This window comes from Myxocyprinus asiaticus, chromosome 47, assembly GCF_019703515.2.
Source record: "Myxocyprinus asiaticus isolate MX2 ecotype Aquarium Trade chromosome 47, UBuf_Myxa_2, whole genome shotgun sequence".
Classification (NCBI taxonomy): domain Eukaryota; kingdom Metazoa; phylum Chordata; class Actinopteri; order Cypriniformes; family Catostomidae; genus Myxocyprinus; species Myxocyprinus asiaticus.
In genome coordinates this window covers 29,127,976-29,147,330 of record NC_059390.1, presented here as the reverse complement: position 1 = coordinate 29,147,330, position 19,355 = coordinate 29,127,976, and the positions used below count along the sequence as shown (strand labels likewise).

General features: G+C 37.8%; 1 protein-coding gene across 1 annotated transcript; it reads right to left on the bottom strand.

Moving 5' to 3' along the window:
• Window positions 1-9,204: 9,204 nt before the first annotated feature.
• LOC127437004 (T-complex protein 1 subunit beta) lies at window positions 9,205-18,195 on the bottom strand. Its single transcript, XM_051691584.1, has 16 exons — window positions 18,076-18,195; window positions 15,191-15,265; window positions 15,042-15,107; window positions 14,853-14,964; window positions 14,697-14,773; window positions 14,505-14,617; window positions 14,219-14,421; window positions 13,980-14,080; window positions 13,773-13,900; window positions 10,911-11,014; window positions 10,507-10,626; window positions 10,247-10,375; window positions 10,066-10,169; window positions 9,752-9,851; window positions 9,487-9,628; window positions 9,205-9,375 (listed from the first exon to the last, which is right to left on the bottom strand). The coding sequence occupies exons 1-16, from the start codon at window positions 18,076-18,078 to the stop codon at window positions 9,345-9,347; spliced, it is 1,608 nt and encodes a 535-aa protein (XP_051547544.1). The 5' UTR covers window positions 18,079-18,195; the 3' UTR covers window positions 9,205-9,344.
• Window positions 18,196-19,355: the final 1,160 nt, after the last annotated feature.

The window sequence follows — 19,355 nt, the reverse complement described above, 5'->3', positions numbered from 1 at the left end:
TATATACACATACACAATGATGACATTGAGGTGTATGCTGATTGCGTAATGTGTTTCATCAGAAAGTGTGTAGAGGATGTTGTTCCGTCCAAAACAATACAGATCTATCCAAACCAGAAACCTTGGATTAATAGCGATGTTCACGCGGCACGTAATGCGCGGACCTCCAATTTTAATTCCGGGTTTAAGACCCTCAAAACTGGAGCCCCACAGGGCTGTGTTCTCAGCCCACTCCTGTACTCCCTGTACACACATGACTGTGTGGCAACACATAGCTCCAATGCCGTCATTAAGTTTGCTGATGAAATGATGGTGGTAGGTATGATCACTGACAATGATGAAACAGCCTACAGAGAGGAGGTGCACAATCTGACACACTGGTGTCAGGAGCACAACCTCTCCCTCAATGTCAGTAAGACAAAGGAGCTTGTGGTGGACTTCAGAAGAAAAGACAGAGAACACAGTCCCATCACCATCAATGGAGCACCAGTGGAGAGAGTCAGCAGCTTCAAGTTCCTGGGTGTCCACATCACTGAGGAACTCACATGGTCCATCCACACTGAAGTCGTTGTGAAGAAGGCTCATCAGTGCCTCTCGGTTCCGAAACATTTGTTATATATATTATATATGTATATATGTTATATACTGTATATCTGGCTTTTACTGATACAAACGGTCACATTCTTGTACATAAATGCAACATATATTTCAAAATACTACAAACATCAAGGTTTGATATATATAACATTTCCCAAATACAGAGGTGGAATTTGTATTTTTTATGATCAAATATAAAATATATTTCATTTACATTTTCATATATGGCTGTATATCAGATTTCTGTTTGCTTGTAGTAAATGTTAAGCTCATAGGCCTATAGTTTATTACAGTAGATAGGTTACAAAAAGAATTGGGGGGAAAAAAATGACCAGCTGAAAAAAAGTAAAATCATAGTTTGGCTCACATCCATAAAGTCTTTCAGTGGATTTGCCAACCCAGACAGAGGTAGTTGATGGTGGGAGGGAAACACTGCACATAGCAGTGAGAGAATACATCCGGTTGATGCTTGCGCAGGAATTCATCCAGCTGGTTACTGGCACGAAGTTGACTCCGTACAGACGGCAAACACCTCAACTCCACCCTGACAGAAGAATATGATATACAGATGATAGAGTGTTGACAAAAGATTACTGATGTGTTATAATACTTTTATACTGGTCTTCTCAGGATGGTTCTGCTGATCTTGAATGGGTTTGTAATTTTATCACTGCATGTCTCTTGTGATTGGTCATTGGCGACAATCTGCGGTCAAATATCTGTGTCCGGATAGCACAGATACATCTCTGAGATATCTGTTTTAGATCTTTTCATCTAGAAATCATCACAATTTAATGAATTAACATCTGCTAAACATCTTAAAAAGATCAGATTAACAAACACTCTAAATAATGAAATCCTTTAAGACGTTTGCTGAATGTCTTATTGACATCCGAGAGGAAATGTCTTATAGATTTATTAAAGATGAGCAAACAATCTAAAAAAGATGTAAAAACACATCATCAAATAGATGTCTGGGTGATGAACGTGTGCTATCATGGTGTATTAAGAGCACTAAAATGTATAATTGACTGTAGTGTTTTTCTACATACAATAGCTGTACTAGTTCCCTTTCAAGTCGGTCATTCATGCTGTGACATTGCTGAATCTATGGGGTTATACCAACAGGTGTAGCCAAACTCTGAAACTCTTTAAAATCTCGTAAATTTTTATTGGCAGATAGCTCGCATCAGCAGGCGTACATAATGGAGGTACACAGAATTCCTCAGAATTTTCTCCTTCAGGGCAGCGATATCTCTCTCTCATATTCTGCACGTAAACTGATTTTATCTACTGGACTTTCCATCAAGATCTGTACCTCTCACAGTGGGAGAAGCAGAATTTGCTTTTACCTCCTGTGGTGCTCCGGCGATCACGGATTACTATAGTCACAGTTGAATTGCAGTGTGTGGAATTTCCCACCTGTGGGACAGCGAATGGACAAGAATTCTTTACCGTTTTCACCTTTTCTGTAAGTGTGTAACATAAGTGCTACAGCCTGATTGTGTTTGAATGTGCATTTGTATACTGTGCACAATCAGAAAAGAGACATTTGCTTAATGACATCTTTATAAAGATGGAGTTTTGCAAATGTTTCCACAAACACACGAAAACAAGCATATTTCCATCTGCCTGGCATGCATGAGTGCTGTTTTACGAACAGCGGTGCTCACTGAGACTGATCGTGTTCACTGTAAACCCATGAATCTCAAGACGCTTGCTCTCTGCTCGCTGCATTCGAAGTGTCCTCCTCGCTTTTCTGAAATGAGACAGCCTCAATGACGTATGCGGCTGACAAATGCGACCTCCGGAGGACGCATCCTTCCAAACGAGACGCTGTGTGTGTGTATTGCTTGCTACTGAGATGAGTCCTAAATAAAAGAGACCATCAAGATGCAACAGTTCTCTCTGAGTTTTCCTTTGTATCCAAGATACAACATCGAGTATCCTTCACCAGATGCTTCCATCACCTCCAGCACTGCCTGTATCATTTTTAGTGCACGCTGCTTTTTCTCTGCGTCAATGTTCATGTTCTTTAAATCGCGGATCTAGTACTGTTGCAATGCAGTACAGAGGGTTGGACTCAGTGTCTAGAAAGCGTGTGTTAACAGCCTCCAGTAGAGTTATTTTTCGCAGTTTTTTTGGTCTGTTTCTGCCTCTTTTCCGAGCAGACGCTTCAGTGCTGTGATCAAGGGAATAACTTCAGCAACAGACGCATTAGCTGAGCTTATTTCCTTGGTTAACCGTTCGGCTGAAAATTTTCGCCGGCCGAAATTGTTCTTTTTTTCTAGTAAGACCTTTGATATTAGGGCAAAAATCATATTCTTGATTTTTTATTTTTGTATTGTTTTCCTGTAAAAATATCTAAAAATCCTTAAAACAAGATCAGTTTGATTTATCTTGTTTTAGAAACAACACTGCATAAGATATTTCGGTTTTTCAGAGAATGTATTTTTAACATGTGTATTTTGTCTTACTGTACTGGCAGAGTTTTTATAGTCAAAACAAGTGAAAAAATCTACCAGTGCTGAAGAAGTAATCCAAAGTGTTTAGAATACGTTACTGACCTTGAGTAATCTAACGGAATATTTTAAAAATTACATTTTACAGCATGTATTCTGTAATCTGAAGTGGAATACATTTCAAAAGTAACCCTCCCAACCCTGTAGCCACAAGCCGATCTGCTTGAATTTTTGCACCAGGAGTGGCATAAAGTCCCCCAACAGCAATGTGAAAGACTGGTTGAGAGCATGCCAAGACGCATGAAAGCTGTGATTGAAAATCAGGGTTATTACACCAAATATTGTTTTCTGAACTTTTCCTAAGTTAAAGCATTAGTATTGTGTTGTTTAAAAATGAATATTAACTTGTTTTCTTTGCATTATTCAAGGTCTGAAAACACTGCATCTTTTTTGTCATTTTGACCAGTTGTCATTTTCTGCAAATAAATGCTCTGACAATATTTTTATTTTGAATTTGGGAGAAATGTTGTCAGTACTTTATAGAATAAAACAAATATGTTCATTTTACTCAAACACTTACCTATAAATAGTACATCCAGAGAAACCGATAATTGTGTAGTGGTCTCTTGATTTTTTCGAAAGCTGTATGCTAAAGGTTACATCAGGCTATAATCATTTGTGTGAGATTTTTTGTCATTAACAATTTTGCAAAAGGGATACACTGAAGCACCAACTATATGATTTCTTTTTCTCAGTGTGTGGCAACATCTCTAAACACACCAGGGCGTGATCTGAGACTAAGATGTTTCCAATTGAGCAGCCGAAAACAGATGAAATGAGAGACTTTGATATAAAAAAAAATCTATTCTAAAATAAATCTTATGGACTGATGAAAAAAAGATTATAGTCCCTAACAGATGGGTTCAAAAGTCTCCAAATATCTACAAGACCAAGATTTATACACATCCTGTGAAGTGTCACTGTTGCTCTAGGGGGCTTACACACTTTTGCTTCACTATGATCAAGGACTGAATCCATCAATAAATTAAAGTCTCCTCCTAATATTATATCATGATGGGTGCCAGTGGCTTGCAACATCCCCTCAAGATCTATAAAATAAAGCCCTGATCATCAGCGTTATGTGCTAAATATTAGCCAAAATCAACCTTTGCCCCTGAATGTCTGCTAAAACAATAATGACTCTTCCTACTTTATCTTTAATCTGTTTGAGAAATTTGAATTGTAGATGTTTATTTATCAGTATAATGACTCCCCTACTCTTACTTGAACCAGCACTAAAGAAAACATGTCCGCCCCATATTTTCCCAAATTTTTCAGCTTCCTGCGGGGAAAGATTTCTTGAAGAAACACTACATCATATTTCTTATGCTTAAGAAAAAAAGAAGGATGGTTATTTCTTATGGGGTGCCCCTACCCATTCACATTCCACATGGAGAGTGATAATCCACTCATATTAACATTTCACAAAAAATTGTGTCAAAAATAAGATTATACAGACCACATTCCCCATTAGTGCAACAATCAAACCCCAAACAGAACAAACAGAAAAAAGAAAAACGTGCGCATTAACCCCACGCACGACAGTGCCAACCGGCATCCTTCCCTCTAAAAAGTCCATGTACGCATACGAGAACCCCCGCGACAACTTTGCCGTCGGATTTCTCAAGTCCGGTGCTTCTATACAAATTTTGTGAGGCAAAATTACATAACAGAAAATACTTTGTAAAACAGACCCCAGCCAACAGGCAAAATAATCACAAAGAACATGTAGATTAATTCACAGAACTGTCTCGAAGGTGTGTTCCTCCACAAAATAAACTCCAGCTGATATAAAGTCATTCAGTTTCCTTGGACAGACAAACAAGTGTTTCAAGTGTTCAGTGAGCCAGCTGTTATGAGTGCAGCAGGTGACGTAATCATTCCAATGTCCTGCAAACATAATCCACATAACAAACTCCAGCCAACAGGAGGCATAAGCACAAAGAAAAACAGGCATCCCGGTTCCTTGGATGATCAAGAGTCAAATTCACCCGGATGTCACGCAAAAAAAAAAAAAAAAAATACACCATGACTTACTCAGTCCTTCAACTTTATAAAAGACGTCCTTTATGTGAGCATGTAGATATTTTGCGGTCATCCATAGTGTCCATTCTCAATCTGGCCTGGAACTTCAGTGTAAAAGTGATCTTCTGTCAATGCAAAAGTTTCTTGGAGTCATGCCACAAAACAAACTCCAGCCGCTAGACGGAGCCAACACAAAAAGAAACAAAAATGGCGCCCAGCTTCCTCGGATAATCAAGACACTAAACAGAGAGTCAGTCCACTCACATAAGAAACGGCCAATGGTTTACTCACCCATAGTTTGTATGAAGGCCAGTGCCTTTTTGGGGCATAAAAATACTTTGCTGCCATCCTTGGTGTCTATTCTTTTCTTACATTCCTTGAACCGATTGTGTTTCTCTCGTCGAATTCGCAAAAACCGGGAACAAAAAAATATTGTGATTCTTCCAAGAGAGCTTTCCTTTGCTCCTCGCCTGGTGCAACATGAGATCTTTATCGGATGATCTCAGAAATTTGGCCAGAATTGATAGATTCCAAGTCTGTTTTGGATGCGGGCGGATTAGCAGATAATTCCCTTTCCGATGATTCCAAATAATTGATCCATTTCTCAACGTACAACACTCGTGACCAACTCAGAGAATTTTGTTTCCATCGCCGTAATCGATCGACGTATTACAGCGAGATCTTCCAAGTCAGCGACAACCTTCGTCAGCATCACCGAGATGTTGGACAGTTGACGCTGAATTTCATCTCCCGACGTGCTTCCCAAATCAAGTCCCCAGCTCGCAGTCCCATCAGAGGCCTCAGCTTGAACACGTAAGAGTCTTTTAATGTCTCCAGAGTCTGAGGATTTTGACTTCTTTGCCATGTTTACCTCAAAGAGCAAATATGTAACTGGGTGCATCGAAAGTTCAGATCCAGTGAGAGTCTGTTCAATCTCTCTGTCTTGGATGAGTTTTAACATGTGATGGTGATGCTTCCACAGAAAGTGTCTCGTGCTCCCGTATTAGTCTATTTATTAAATGTAGCAAATTAGTTATATCCAAAGACAAAGACTGGTTTTGGGGGAAGGTTGTTCCTTCAGCTGAGAGGGTTAAAATAGTCCATTTGATCTGGAAACAGTTGACACTCAACAGAGCTGCTTTTATGGACTCTTTTCAGGCCTCTTCAGCTCATTTTCACCCAGTTTTGGTAGACTTTTGGGCGACAGCAGGGCAAAGTGTTTAATTTATGACGCTGAGGAATTCCAGGGGCCTCTCTGTATAATTTCCCTGACTCCTGTTCTGTTTCTGAGCTCCTCAGAGCTTACATATGTATAATCACACATTAGTGAATTTAATCATTCTGTGATGCTGCACTACCTGAAACGGTTAGCATCATCGGCATGCGTATCCATCCACTCATCATTTTACTTCTCCCTTCTTATTGTGATCCGAGGAGAATCTGTTGGTGTCTTTTACTACCCCTTTGGCTAGTAGGCATCGTTGCACATGCGAATCAGTAGCACGGCGTGATGGGATACATTCCCAATAGCATCAGCAATGATGCAGCATGAATGTCCGACTTGAAAGGGAAAGATAAGGTTACGACTATAACCACAATTCCCTGAAAGGAGGGAATGAAATGCTGCGGAAGCTGGCTGCACTTTCTTTTCTACAAGGGTCGAGTAACGTTTGGACCTTTCCGTCGAATATTCTGAAGAGATGTCACTGTGCACCACCATTATAGACACCCTCCGTGCAAGGGAGGTGGAGTACAAAGTGCTATCTGCCAATTAAAATTGGAGAGATTTTAAAGAGCTTCAGTGTACGGGAGTTCGAGGAAAGGATGTTTTATGGGTGTTTTAATTTATCCAGTTTAAAGTTTACAGCTTTCCAGGAAAACTATTGACTTTCTCACACACACACACACACACACACACACACCCACCCCTTCACAATAACTTCCGTGGCAATATGGCTTTTCTTATGCCGGTCTCTCTCTCTCCGTCTGCTGGCGGTGTGGCTCTTTTATGCCGTCCTCCCTGTGCTCACTGAAATTAGAGAGAGGTGTTAGACATAATTTAGCTCAGGTGTAAGCACCCTTACCGCTTTCTCTCTCTCCGGAGAGATGCTTGACCACGCCCCCGCTGCCACATTCAGAGATTGGCTATGCCTGCGGGGATAATCCCCATAGCATCAGCAATGACGCAGCATGAATGACTGACTTGAAAGGTAACTGTTTACATCGTTTCATGTCTCTTCCCAGATAACACACGTACATCTCTGAGATGTCTGTTTAACAGAATCCTTGGGTAATTATTGACCCTTTTCATTTTTGTTCATTTAATAAAAATGGTGTACTTTATCTGACTGGTATGAGACTTTGCGACTTTTCCTCCACTGGCTATCTGAACACACACACACACAAAAATCTGGACTTGATTCGATAAGTCTAAATGGTCGTAAAAAATAAAAACAAGAGTAACACGTACTTTTCGGGTCAAAATTTAGCCCCCAATAAAAAGTGAATGGGAAAGACTAAAATATAGAGCGTTTTTTTATTTTTATTATTCCTTGTTTTCAATCTATAAATCTGCCACAATGCAGAAGAAAAAAAAAAAAAACACAGAAATGAATGGGTATGACCATAACACAATGCAGAACACATGCAATCACACACACCAAATCCTGAGTTTGAGACGGTTTACCTTATTGATGGTGGGGAAGTTTATATTTAAGTGTGGGAGCTGCACCTTGCAGACAAAACACTGCATCCGTTTTTTGTTGTTCGTTTTCTTGTCACTTTTATTGATTTACAGTTTTTGAATTTTGATGTTTGAAATAAATGACTGGTAACACTTTCTATGCCTTCTCTTTGTAAGACTATGTTCAGGTTTGACTGTAATCATAATGTAGCATCATTGCAAAAACTGACACTTCAAAACAATACCTCTAAAATGCTAAACTTTGACAATAATTAGTCTTTCATAATGTCTAAATATATATCCAATTACAGAACTTGTAATAATATCTAGACACTATATTTTCTACAACAAGAGATGAATCAGTGATCTCAACCATCAAGTATTTAAATTATTTCTATTTTTTTTTTCATTACATGGCAGCAATCTGTCCTAATGCATGACATTAAATATTTTTCCTCATGCATGAACTTATGATGAATGTATTAAGTGAAGACAACACAAAACCTGTTAATTTAAATGACAATGAATGGTGTAATTTAGAGATATATACGGTCTAAATATGTCTATCTGGTGTGTTTACATCTGGAAGACATTTTTTATGTTCGCTCATCTTCAATACGTCTCTAAAACAAGTCTTCCCGGATGTCAAAAAGACATTCAGCAGATGTCTTTGAGATGTTTATGATTAAGAGTGTTTGTAAATCTGATCTTTTAAGATGTTTGGCAGAAGATAATTCAATTGTGATGCTTTCCATATGAAAAGATCTAAAACAGACATCTCGGAGATGTGCGTGTGCTATCCCAGTATTCAGTTGATTATAATCACAACCACTGACAGGATAACACAACACCCTGACATGCAAAAGATGTGCAACCTAATAATAATGGGATAATACATTTAAGTTCTTACCTGACCAGACTCTGAACAAAGCTCAGACAGCTCAGCAGGAGCAGAAATGTCCTCATGCTGCTTTGATGTGTTCAATTACTGGTGTAACTAGTGAACATCACCTGGTCACCTCATTTATCTAGTCCAGTGTCACATCTGCCGCAGGTCATGTCAGAGCTAATAATGCAAAACATCATACCTCTATCAAGAGTAACATGATAAAAACACAACACTTTAAAGTTGAACTGACTTCAGTGTTTAAGCTTTGAATGTGAATTTCACCGTTTGAATGTGATTTTGGACAGATTTCAGGTCGTTTTGACCTCTTCATGTGTGCTGTTTGATTTAACACTCAGCAAACAGAAAGCAGTCATCTTCATGTTGTCAGATTTCACAGACACAAGTCAAATATTAATAAAAGGCCAGTTTTTCTCAAAAGAGACCTTTTACTGTAGTTGCAGCTTCAACACAAAGAAACAACACCTGCATGAGTCTGTAACGTTTTTATTGCGTAAACAAAAGATCAAACTGTCATCGTGTGAACAGACACGTGACTACACAAAAACTACACCGTAAAGAGCCATCAGAGACGGATGTTCATGCTAATAAATACACTGTGCATTTGCGTTTAACAGGGGTGATGATCGGGAACACGTTTCCTGAAAAACAAACACATCAAACACAGTCAAACTTCTTTTGGTCTGTTTTTCACATAAAGCTATGACAACACGAGTGTCTCATTTGTGTCTGAACATGACATCTGGTGTTACCTGGGAGCAGCTTTGATGATGTTGTCCACTCTCAGGATCATCTCTGCGGCCTCGGCAGCGCTCAACAGCACCTGTCTCTTCACCTGGAAGCTCTCTGTGATGCCCAGAGCCGCCATGTCACCGATACTGCCCTGAGTCATGTCTGGCAACACACAGGTCAAAGGTCACAGCTGCAATGCTTCAGTGAATTTACTGAAAGTGAGCTTGATCTGTTACTAGCTAATCCAGAAGCTGTGATGTGTAATGTAGTGTTGGTGAACCTCACCCAGGCCGAAGGTGCTCTTGTTGTCCTGGTGAGCAGCTCTCAGTTGAGACACCAGCTCTGCACTGTCATATCCTGCATTATCTGCGATGATGATGGGCAGCTGCAACACACACAACAACTGTGTTCATCACAGAAACACAACTATACAAAGTCTGACCAGACACTCCTAGGAGAGAATCATCATGCAACCTCTGATCACCGCATACTGTTTGAATAAGGTCTGTTGTGTATCAGTCACACTTGAGTCATTCAGGGTAATAATGCATTTAACACAACATGCTTATTACAGCAGCACTAGCATGCATGACATTCACCATGGTCAGTGCTTTAGCGAACGACTCCATGGCAACGGCCTCTTTGCCTGGGGTTCTGTTGGCCAGATCGGACACGACTTTCGCCATCAGCATTTCAGAACATCCTGCAACACAAACAGAGATTCTGATTTCTGCCATCAGATCTGTCAGAGAGGAGCGTGTGATACGAGTGTTCACTGACCTCCGCCGTAGACGGTACGTGGCTCTTTAACGGTCTGAGCAAGCACGCACAGTGCGTCGTGAAGAGAACGCTCCGCCTCGTCCAGAATCTGCTGCGTCGCCCCGCGCAGGATGATAGTGCACGCCTCACCTGCACACACACATTACACATCACTGCACGCAGGGCCCGGAAAAATGCAGGTAAAATACATGATGAGAAATGTTGTCTTTTTTTATTTTTATTTTTTTAAGAAGAATCAGATAAGGTAAGGTGATATTTACCCATGTCCACTCCAGAGAAGTGAATGAGAGTATCTTCTCCGATCATCACCTCCTCGATGAGCTTACAATGACCCAGCTTCACCAGCTCCGGGTGATCAAAAGTGGATGTGATCTCACCTCCTGCAGGAAAACACATCAACATGAATCAGTTCTAAATGTGCTAAAAAAAACACATCAAATAAGACGAGAGCAATAGTCATCGTTCACACAGGAACCTCTCTTGCATTCGGTCTGCGCTGAATGGAAATTGTTGGTTAATGTACACAAGCATCTTTAGCTCACACGTCAAGTACTGAATCTTTGAGAAACGGGTCTCAAGAGCCCTGAACTCTGTTCCATTCTGCTGCGTTCAGTCGAGCAGCTTGCGAAGAGCTCATCAGAACATGATTTTTGTAGAAACACACCTGTGACCAGAGCCAAACGCTCCACGCCAACAAAGTCAGCATGTTCAATGGCCATCACGCCAGCCGCGGCAAACAGCTGCTCAGGATAATTATAGATCAGCTGCCTGAGGATTACAAATACATCACAATCGTCACTGTTCAACATTCACATGATGCCATGAGATATTAAGCAATTAATTAATCATTTTAGGAAATGACTCATTTTCAACAAAGAAAATAAAGATTATTTAAAACTATGAGGATTTGCTGCACTGTGACATCATTTCCATGACACTTCAGCTAGTTTTCTCCCCAGTTTCTCATTACTGTAATGTATCCCGAGTAGGGCTGGGCGATCATGTGGCTGCAAAAATGATATCTTGATATTTTTCAGCCTATTGATGATATCTGATATTCACCTCAATAATGATGTATTATCTGTGAAATGGCTCAGAAGTGATTTGTTTTCAGAGGAAGCATCACTTTAGCCACTGCTGGTGTTAGATCATGAAGTTAAAATCTATAAATAATGCCACCCCTGGAGTCACGAATTCGAATCCAGGGCGTGCTGAGTGACTCCAGCCAGGTCTCCTAAGCAACCAAATTGGCCCGGTTGCTAGGGAGGGTAGTCACATGGGGTAACATCCTTGTGGTCACGATTAGTGGTTCCCGCTCTCAATGGGGCATGTGGTAAGTTGTACGTGGATCGCAGAGAGTAGCATGAGCCTCCACATGCTGTGAGTCTCCGTGGTGTCATGCACAGTGAGCCATGTGATAAGATGCGCGGATTGACAGTCTCAGAAGTGGAAGCAACTGAGACTTGTCCTCCGCCACCGGGATTGAGGCGAGTAACCGTGCCACCATGAGGACCTACTAAGTAGTGGGAATTGGGCATTCCAAATTGGGAGAAAAGGGGGCCAAAATAAAAAAAAATAAAAACATTTGTTTTTAATTATCTATAAAGAATATTTCCCACATTTTTTAACTAAATGAACACAAGAATGATACTTTATTGTTTTCATTTACATGCACCCATATACAATGATACATAATATAGCCTAATAAAAAGCATGATTTATCATATATTTGAGTAAAACACTTTTGTAAATGAACTTCACTTACTGTTTTAAACCCAGTTTAATATGATATAATATTGAATTTTTTGTCAAGTTCATGATTGTAATATACTACTAAATAATTCGTACTATTATTTTTAGCATTCAATTTTATTAATTCAATAGTAATGTTTCTGTCAGCTATGATTCAGTGGAACACAGAGTGTGCTGCGGTGTCAGTGTGTGTGTTTAACACTTTACAATGTTCCTGATGAAACGCTGTGATTTCCTATTCTGTGACACTTTGTCCTGTTTTTCCATTTGTATAATAACTTCTTACAAATATTTGGATTTGCGTGACTGTGTGAACCTGCAGCACTTTGCTGTCACGATGCACGTGAACTGCTCCGAGACCTCTGCAACAGCGCATCATGTGACCGTTTCTGTTACCGTATTTTATAAACCATTTTTTTTTTTATTTCAGCCAAAATTTCAGTGCATCAAGATAATAGTAAACTTTTAGAATTTCAAGATGGTAGAAAAATATTAACTTAAATTATAGATTATATGTACGAGTAATGAGGCATTACGGGTTGTTTTTTCCCCCCATATAATTATTTTGACTAAATTAACACATTAAACCAACAGCCGCAATATTAGGGCCCTATGAATTCCATTTTATTTTTTTCCCATATTACATGTTTTCCATTTCGTTTTCCTTAAATTCTGCGTTTTAAAGTTTAATTACATTTTATCATAAACATTTTTTTAAAAAGTGTAATCAAATGAATTCATAGAATTTTAATCAAATGAGAACAGAACAATTAGTTTTCAGCATACCACTGCATTATTTTTATCAAATATTCTTCAACACTGATTCTCACAGCACATTTCAAGACACAACATTGGATTTATTTTTTGTTTTATTTAATTATTTTGTGTCAAATACAGAGCTGCACAGTAGAGCATCACAGTTTTAATGTAAGCAGTGATGAAAGTCTTGCTCGTGAGATATTACTTAAATATAAATGTAATTATTATTTATATTTTATTATTATCATTATTACACATACTACTACATTGAATATTACAATTTTCTATATAGAAGTAATTTATTTCTGTCCCAGTTGTTCAATTTCATGCGTTTAGTTAAACTGAGCTTTTATTTTGGTAGAAAACCAGATGTTTTTGACGAATTCACTTCTCGCCTCCGGAAAAGCTGTTTACTATATGGGCTAATGTGCTTATTTTACCACTAAAGACTATAATTTTATATTAGTTAAAATTATTATTAATATAAATATATAGTCTGCATGAGCTATGCACTTGACAGTGAATAAAGTGATCTGCTCTTTGTCGTTCAAACACACACAGAGCACGTGATTAATTATGCAGTTGATGTGTAAGCCGCTCATGTTCAAAACCAATTTGTTTAATTAAAACTCAGCCTTTATTGGTTTAATCATCACACTAGGACACATCACGATATTAATATAACTGTGCATTTATACATTGATTTGATCCCAAATACGTCAAATTCCGTGACATTCCGAGTTTAATAGTTATTTTCGTTTTTATGCCTGGATTCTGCGATTGATTGTGTTTTCCACATCACGGAAATCACTGGGCCATAATATATATATATATATATATATATATATATATATACACACACACACACACTACAGTAATGACATTTTGGGTTAAAAGCATTTAACAGTCATTAAAATGATCTCACAATGCAAAAAAATCTTAATGGCCCTGAATATAGACTTTTTTCTGTACGTCAAACAGAATTTCTTTCATAGAAATGTTAATCCATCAGCACCTGTTGATGAAGCAGTTGATGCCGTGTTTAAGGATGCGCTCCACCTTCTCCTTCATCTTCTCTTTCTCTGCAGACTCGATCTCCGCCACCTTAGCTGTGGAGTCCACACGAACCCTAGAGCCGAAGATCTGCACACAGCATCATCATCGTCATCATCATTATCTCACATCAACTCGTTTAACACACTCTCACATCTGTGTTCAGTACCTTGATCTTATCAGTGTCCATGCCAGTGTTAGCGATGAGGATGTTAGCATTCTCAATTCTCTTGGGCTGATTCACACCGACCTTCTTATCCAGCAGAAACCCTGTTATAAACACTGTTATTACCATGAGCTCACACAGCATCTCAATCAGGGTGCGTCAGTGAATAACTGTTGCATTGTGGGAAACCGTTTCATCGGTGTTTTGAAGTGGAGTGCAGAGCGTGTTATGGATCTAATTACCTTCGTCCAGGTACGAGTCGGTGAGACTGCCTCCCAGTTTCTTGATGACATGAATGGCCTCCAGATTCCCAGAACCCTTCAGTCTCATCACAGCTTGCACTGCTAGTTTAGCAAAGTGATCTTTGTGATGGGTCAGGAGTTTAGATGACAGAGTGGTGCGGGCGATGTTCAGCAAATCCTCCTGGAACTTATCCTCGTCATTTCTGCAGACGCACATGTGCAGAAGACATGTTTCAGTTCACACGGCCTGTTATAATCATTTAAAAAACAAGCCAGTGATATTCACCCATGATCCACGGCTGCTGCTTTGAGGGCTTCTCGAGCAGCTTGAGTGGCTTTTCTCCATCCAGAGATAATGATCTGAGGATGAATCTTCTTGGCAATCAGGAGCTCCGCTTCCTACAGCACAATCAGTACACAATCATCAATAACATACATAATTGCATCTATATCCACAATATAACACACGTGTGTGTACCCTGAGCAGTTCAGCGGCCAGCACGGTCACAGATGTCGTTCCGTCACCAACTTCATCATCCTGAACTTTAGACATGTCTGGAAACATGAGAAGAGCTGATTAACATCAGTCCTGAGTGTTCATCACACATGACGACATGACTGTGTGTGTACTCACCCACGAGCACTTTGGCAGCAGGATTATCCACACCGATGGCTTTCAGGATAGTGGCTCCATCATTGGTCACAGTGACGCTCCCCTCTCTTCCACCGCCCAATAGGATCTTGTCCTGTAGAGACAGTCAACAACAATGATCTCGCAGTCAGAGATATGAGCGATTTCTGTACATCTAGAGGTGATTCATACCATTCCTTTGGGTCCCAGAGTGCTTTTGACCAGATCTCCAATCGCTATGGCACCGATGAATGAAGACTGCAATGAAACATCCACTGAAATCAATCAGTCAATTAAAGATGATTAATAATCACGTGTGATAATTAATGATGTGCACTCACGAGGCGAGCAGTCTCTGCTTTCTCCTCATCTGCTCCATGTCTGAAGATGTTGACGGGGGCCATTGATAAAGACGCCTGTCAGATCACATCAACTGATCATTACTCACACTTACATCATCCCCATCCACACCAACGGTACTACATTATTCTTATTATTATAATCATCCAATTGAATGTAATGACGCCATTTTAAATCAGATTTTAAAATAATTTTACATATTTATAATGTTATATTACCAAGTATAACTGTATTACATTTACAATACATTATTATCGTTGCTGTTTTTATTAACTGTTAAACTTCTCATTTTCAACTTCTCATTTTCAAACATTAAACTGAATGATTAGAATTTATAACTAAATAACAATATAATTTTAACTTTTATGACAAAGTTAAACAATTATTTCTATATTCATTAAATGTAATTATTAGAATTAATTTATTAATGTATTAACTTGTTAATTAAAACATACTTTTTAATTATATGACAAAGTTAAACAATGTAAAACTATTATACATATTTATAATGGTTATGTTACAAATTATAAATAGTAATATTCACAATTTACAAGTGTTTTATTAATTACAAATGTTAGACAAATAATAGATAAATATCTATTAATTACTATAATCATTAAATTGAAAAATTTGAATATTTATAAATAAAATTTACATGACAAATGTAAACAAAAAATCAACACTTTTAATGGTTATATTATGAAATATTAGAATTGTATAATATTTAAATGTTTGTTGTTGTTCTTATTAAACTACTACCAATTGTTAGATTTTGAATACATATTAACATTACTATCATCATTAAATGTAATATATAGTATTTATAATTAACACATTAAATTAATATAAGTGATGACAAAATTAAAATAATATAAAATCAGTTATTTACAATTGTAAAATAAAATATACTGTATAGTATTTAGGATATATAATAACTTTTATTCTTATAAAAATACTAACAAGTGATTTACTAATAATAATAATATCTTAAGTCATATTTCACTACTATGATTTGAAGCGTTTAATAAACAGCAGGTCTTTGAACAGTGCTGTATATTAACAAATGTATAAATCTGAGCACAGTCAGTGTGTGTGTGTGTGTGTGTGTGTGTGTGTGCGCACGCGCGCAAGGCTGTGTCTCATTTGGAAGGCTGCGTCCGCCGGAGGTCGCATTTCTCGGCCGCATACGTCATCGAGGCTGTCTCGTTTCAGAAAAGCGAGTAGGACACTTCGAATGCTACCTTCTTTCACGGGAATTCCGAGTATGCATGAGGTGCATCCTTCGTGGGCACTCACAACCCACAATTCTTTGCTTCAACGGAAATGTCTAAAAACAAATGACGCCAATTTGCCCGTAAATATGTTCAAACGCAAGGAATGTTAATTCCCAAGTTGAAGTACCTCAGTAGATGGGTTTAGAGTATATAATATGTATATTATATTAATATATAATTAAAATAAAGTATTAGACTAAAAGTACACCTGTAAAATCTATTTTCTTTTCTCTCTACATCATTATAACTCTCCTAAAATTTACCCCATACATTTCCTTCCAGAGGGACTTTGTTCCCTTCTCACTCAAAGCGCTCGCGCTTGTTAAAGAGTGGCGTGCTGTCATAGCAACCATGTTACGTTCCGTTTCCGTTTGTCCTACGAAGGCCGTCTCGTTTAAACGAGGCTTGTTTAAAGGGGGACACTCGGTATACTGCAGCCTTCAAAGGACGCGTCCTACCTAGCAGCACTCAGCCTTCGAAACGAGACACAGAGTGCGTGTCTGTGCGCTTGTGCATGAGTGTGAGTACGCGTTGTGAGTGCGTGTGTGTGTCTGTGTGTGTGAGTACACCTGTGAGTGTGCGCGAGTGTGCGTGCGTGAGAGCTGTGTCCGAAATCGTTCATTCATTCACTATTTCCTATATAGTGAATGGTAATTAGTGCACTATATCTCAGCAGTGAGTGAATGAAGCGAGTGAGTGAATTTGGAAGATGACCTATACACTGAGCGTCTGAGCTCTGGGGCTGTCGCAGAAACAACGTCATATGAAATTTTTAAATACTTGGGCCATACTTGTTATTCTTATTAAATGATATATTAATACAGTAAATATTCATTCTGTTTGTCATTTTTAATATATATGTTAATATAAAGAGTAAACATTTTATCATATGTAATTTATTGTATTTATTTGTTTTACTTTAGTATCATCAAATGTACACTCGAAATTAGAGTGCATTGTAAGAATGAATGAACAAAAGTAGGGAACAAGATGTAGGGAATGAATTCGGACAACTTCAAAATGGCCAACACCCAAAACAGTACACTATATAATCTCACAGAGATTCAGACACTGGCTCCTCCCGTAGAAAACACTAGAAAATCCATTGAAGCGGCCTGATAACGGGCTAAACTGACACATTCACATCTATCTACAGCACATTGTAATATCTGCTGCCGGTGTACAGAGCGTTAATAAACAGGTTATAAAGTCATCATTATATCTGTAAAATGAGTTGAACAGATTGACTGTCACACAATGACGCATTAGCCGCTAACATACACACACGAGCGCGTACTTCAAATACTGACAAAAACACTATCAAGTGCACTTTTATAATGCTCCTTAAATTCATATGAACTCTTAATAAAGATCAGTGTTTAAATGAAACATTATTTACATCGGTGTTTTATTGTTAGTCTCTCGTGCATGTGCTGCAGAATCACTCATGGAGCTTAAATACTGTGTATAATAACACAACAGGATCATATTTTCCGTATAAACCCGCTCTAAATGTCTCTTTAAAATAATCTCGGTGCCTTCGTTTAGTTAGATGTTTAATAAGTAATAATTTAATTATTTTAATCGCTCACCATGATGATTATGAGGTGTGCCGAGGAACCGCACGCGACAGGAAGAGCTCTATCAATGAAGCGCGCGACAAACACGCCGCTTCCGCCACATGAGCTCCTGGGAGAACACCTTTCACAATAAAAGACCTTTCACATTAAAAGACCTTTGACGTTAAAATACTTTACACAATAAAAGACCTTTCACATTAAAGGACCTTTCACATTAAATTACCTTTCACAATAAAAGACCTTTCTCATTAAAATACCTTTCACATTAAAATACCAAATCAAATCAAATCACTTTATTGTCACACAGCCATATACACAAGTGCAATGGCGTGTAAAATTCTTGGGTGCAGTTCCGAGCAACATAGTAGTCGTGACAGTGATGAGACATATACCAATTTACAATAACATCAAATTAACGCAACACAATTTAAAATCTAATATACACATAATTACACACAACACAATATACAAATAATAACATACAATGTACAGTATACAATACACACAATATAAAATACACATTATTCAAGATAAATAGTATATATAGTATATATAAAGACCTTACACAATTAAAATACTTTTCACATTAAAATACCTTTCACATTAAAATACTTTTCACAGGACTCTTAAGTGACTGTGCACATTTTAAATTGTGATATGCTGTAATTTGTAAAATATTTTGGAAATAACATCGTTTTTACTGAGGCTTGGGCTTTTCAAATGAAAAGTATTAATCACATATGTTGCAAATATATATATATATATATATATATATATATATATATATATATATATATATATTTGACTGTGGTAAAATATTTATATAAATTAATCCTGTAATTACTCCAGTAATATTCAAGATTCTGCACTATTTATAGGTCTCTAATCAAATATAAGCAAATGTGTGACATTGATCATGTTCACTCTTTGTAGACTGTCAGATTTTCTTCTATTATCATTCTCAAATCATGATCATCAGGTCTTCTTCATCTCAACTCAAATATTAAGACATTCTCAAATTCATGTACTTTTTTACTTAATTAACTAAAATTGTTACACAGATGAATTGTGTAACAGACAGTTTTTATAAAATAAAATAAAAAATCCTTGCTGTATATGAATGTTGTATATAACACATAAAATTAACATTTAGTTGTGTTTATATAATAGATACAATTTTATTAATATTTCATTAACTTTAATACATTATTACTGTATATTCTGTAAATTTACTTTCATGATATTCATCTACTAAGATACATATAATTCTCTGGTTGTTTTTGGAAACATTT

What these genes read in the sequence shown, in the direction of transcription:
- LOC127437004 (XM_051691584.1), bottom strand. An exon ending in CTCTGGGACCCAAAGGAATG is followed by an intron (nt 14,965 to 15,041) that starts GTATGAATCACC and finishes CTGTCTCTACAG; the next exon opens with GACAAGATCCTATTGGGCGG. An exon ending in GCAGCAGCCGTGGATCATGG is followed by an intron (nt 14,422 to 14,504) that starts GTGAATATCACT and finishes GTGCGTCTGCAG; the next exon opens with AAATGACGAGGATAAGTTCC.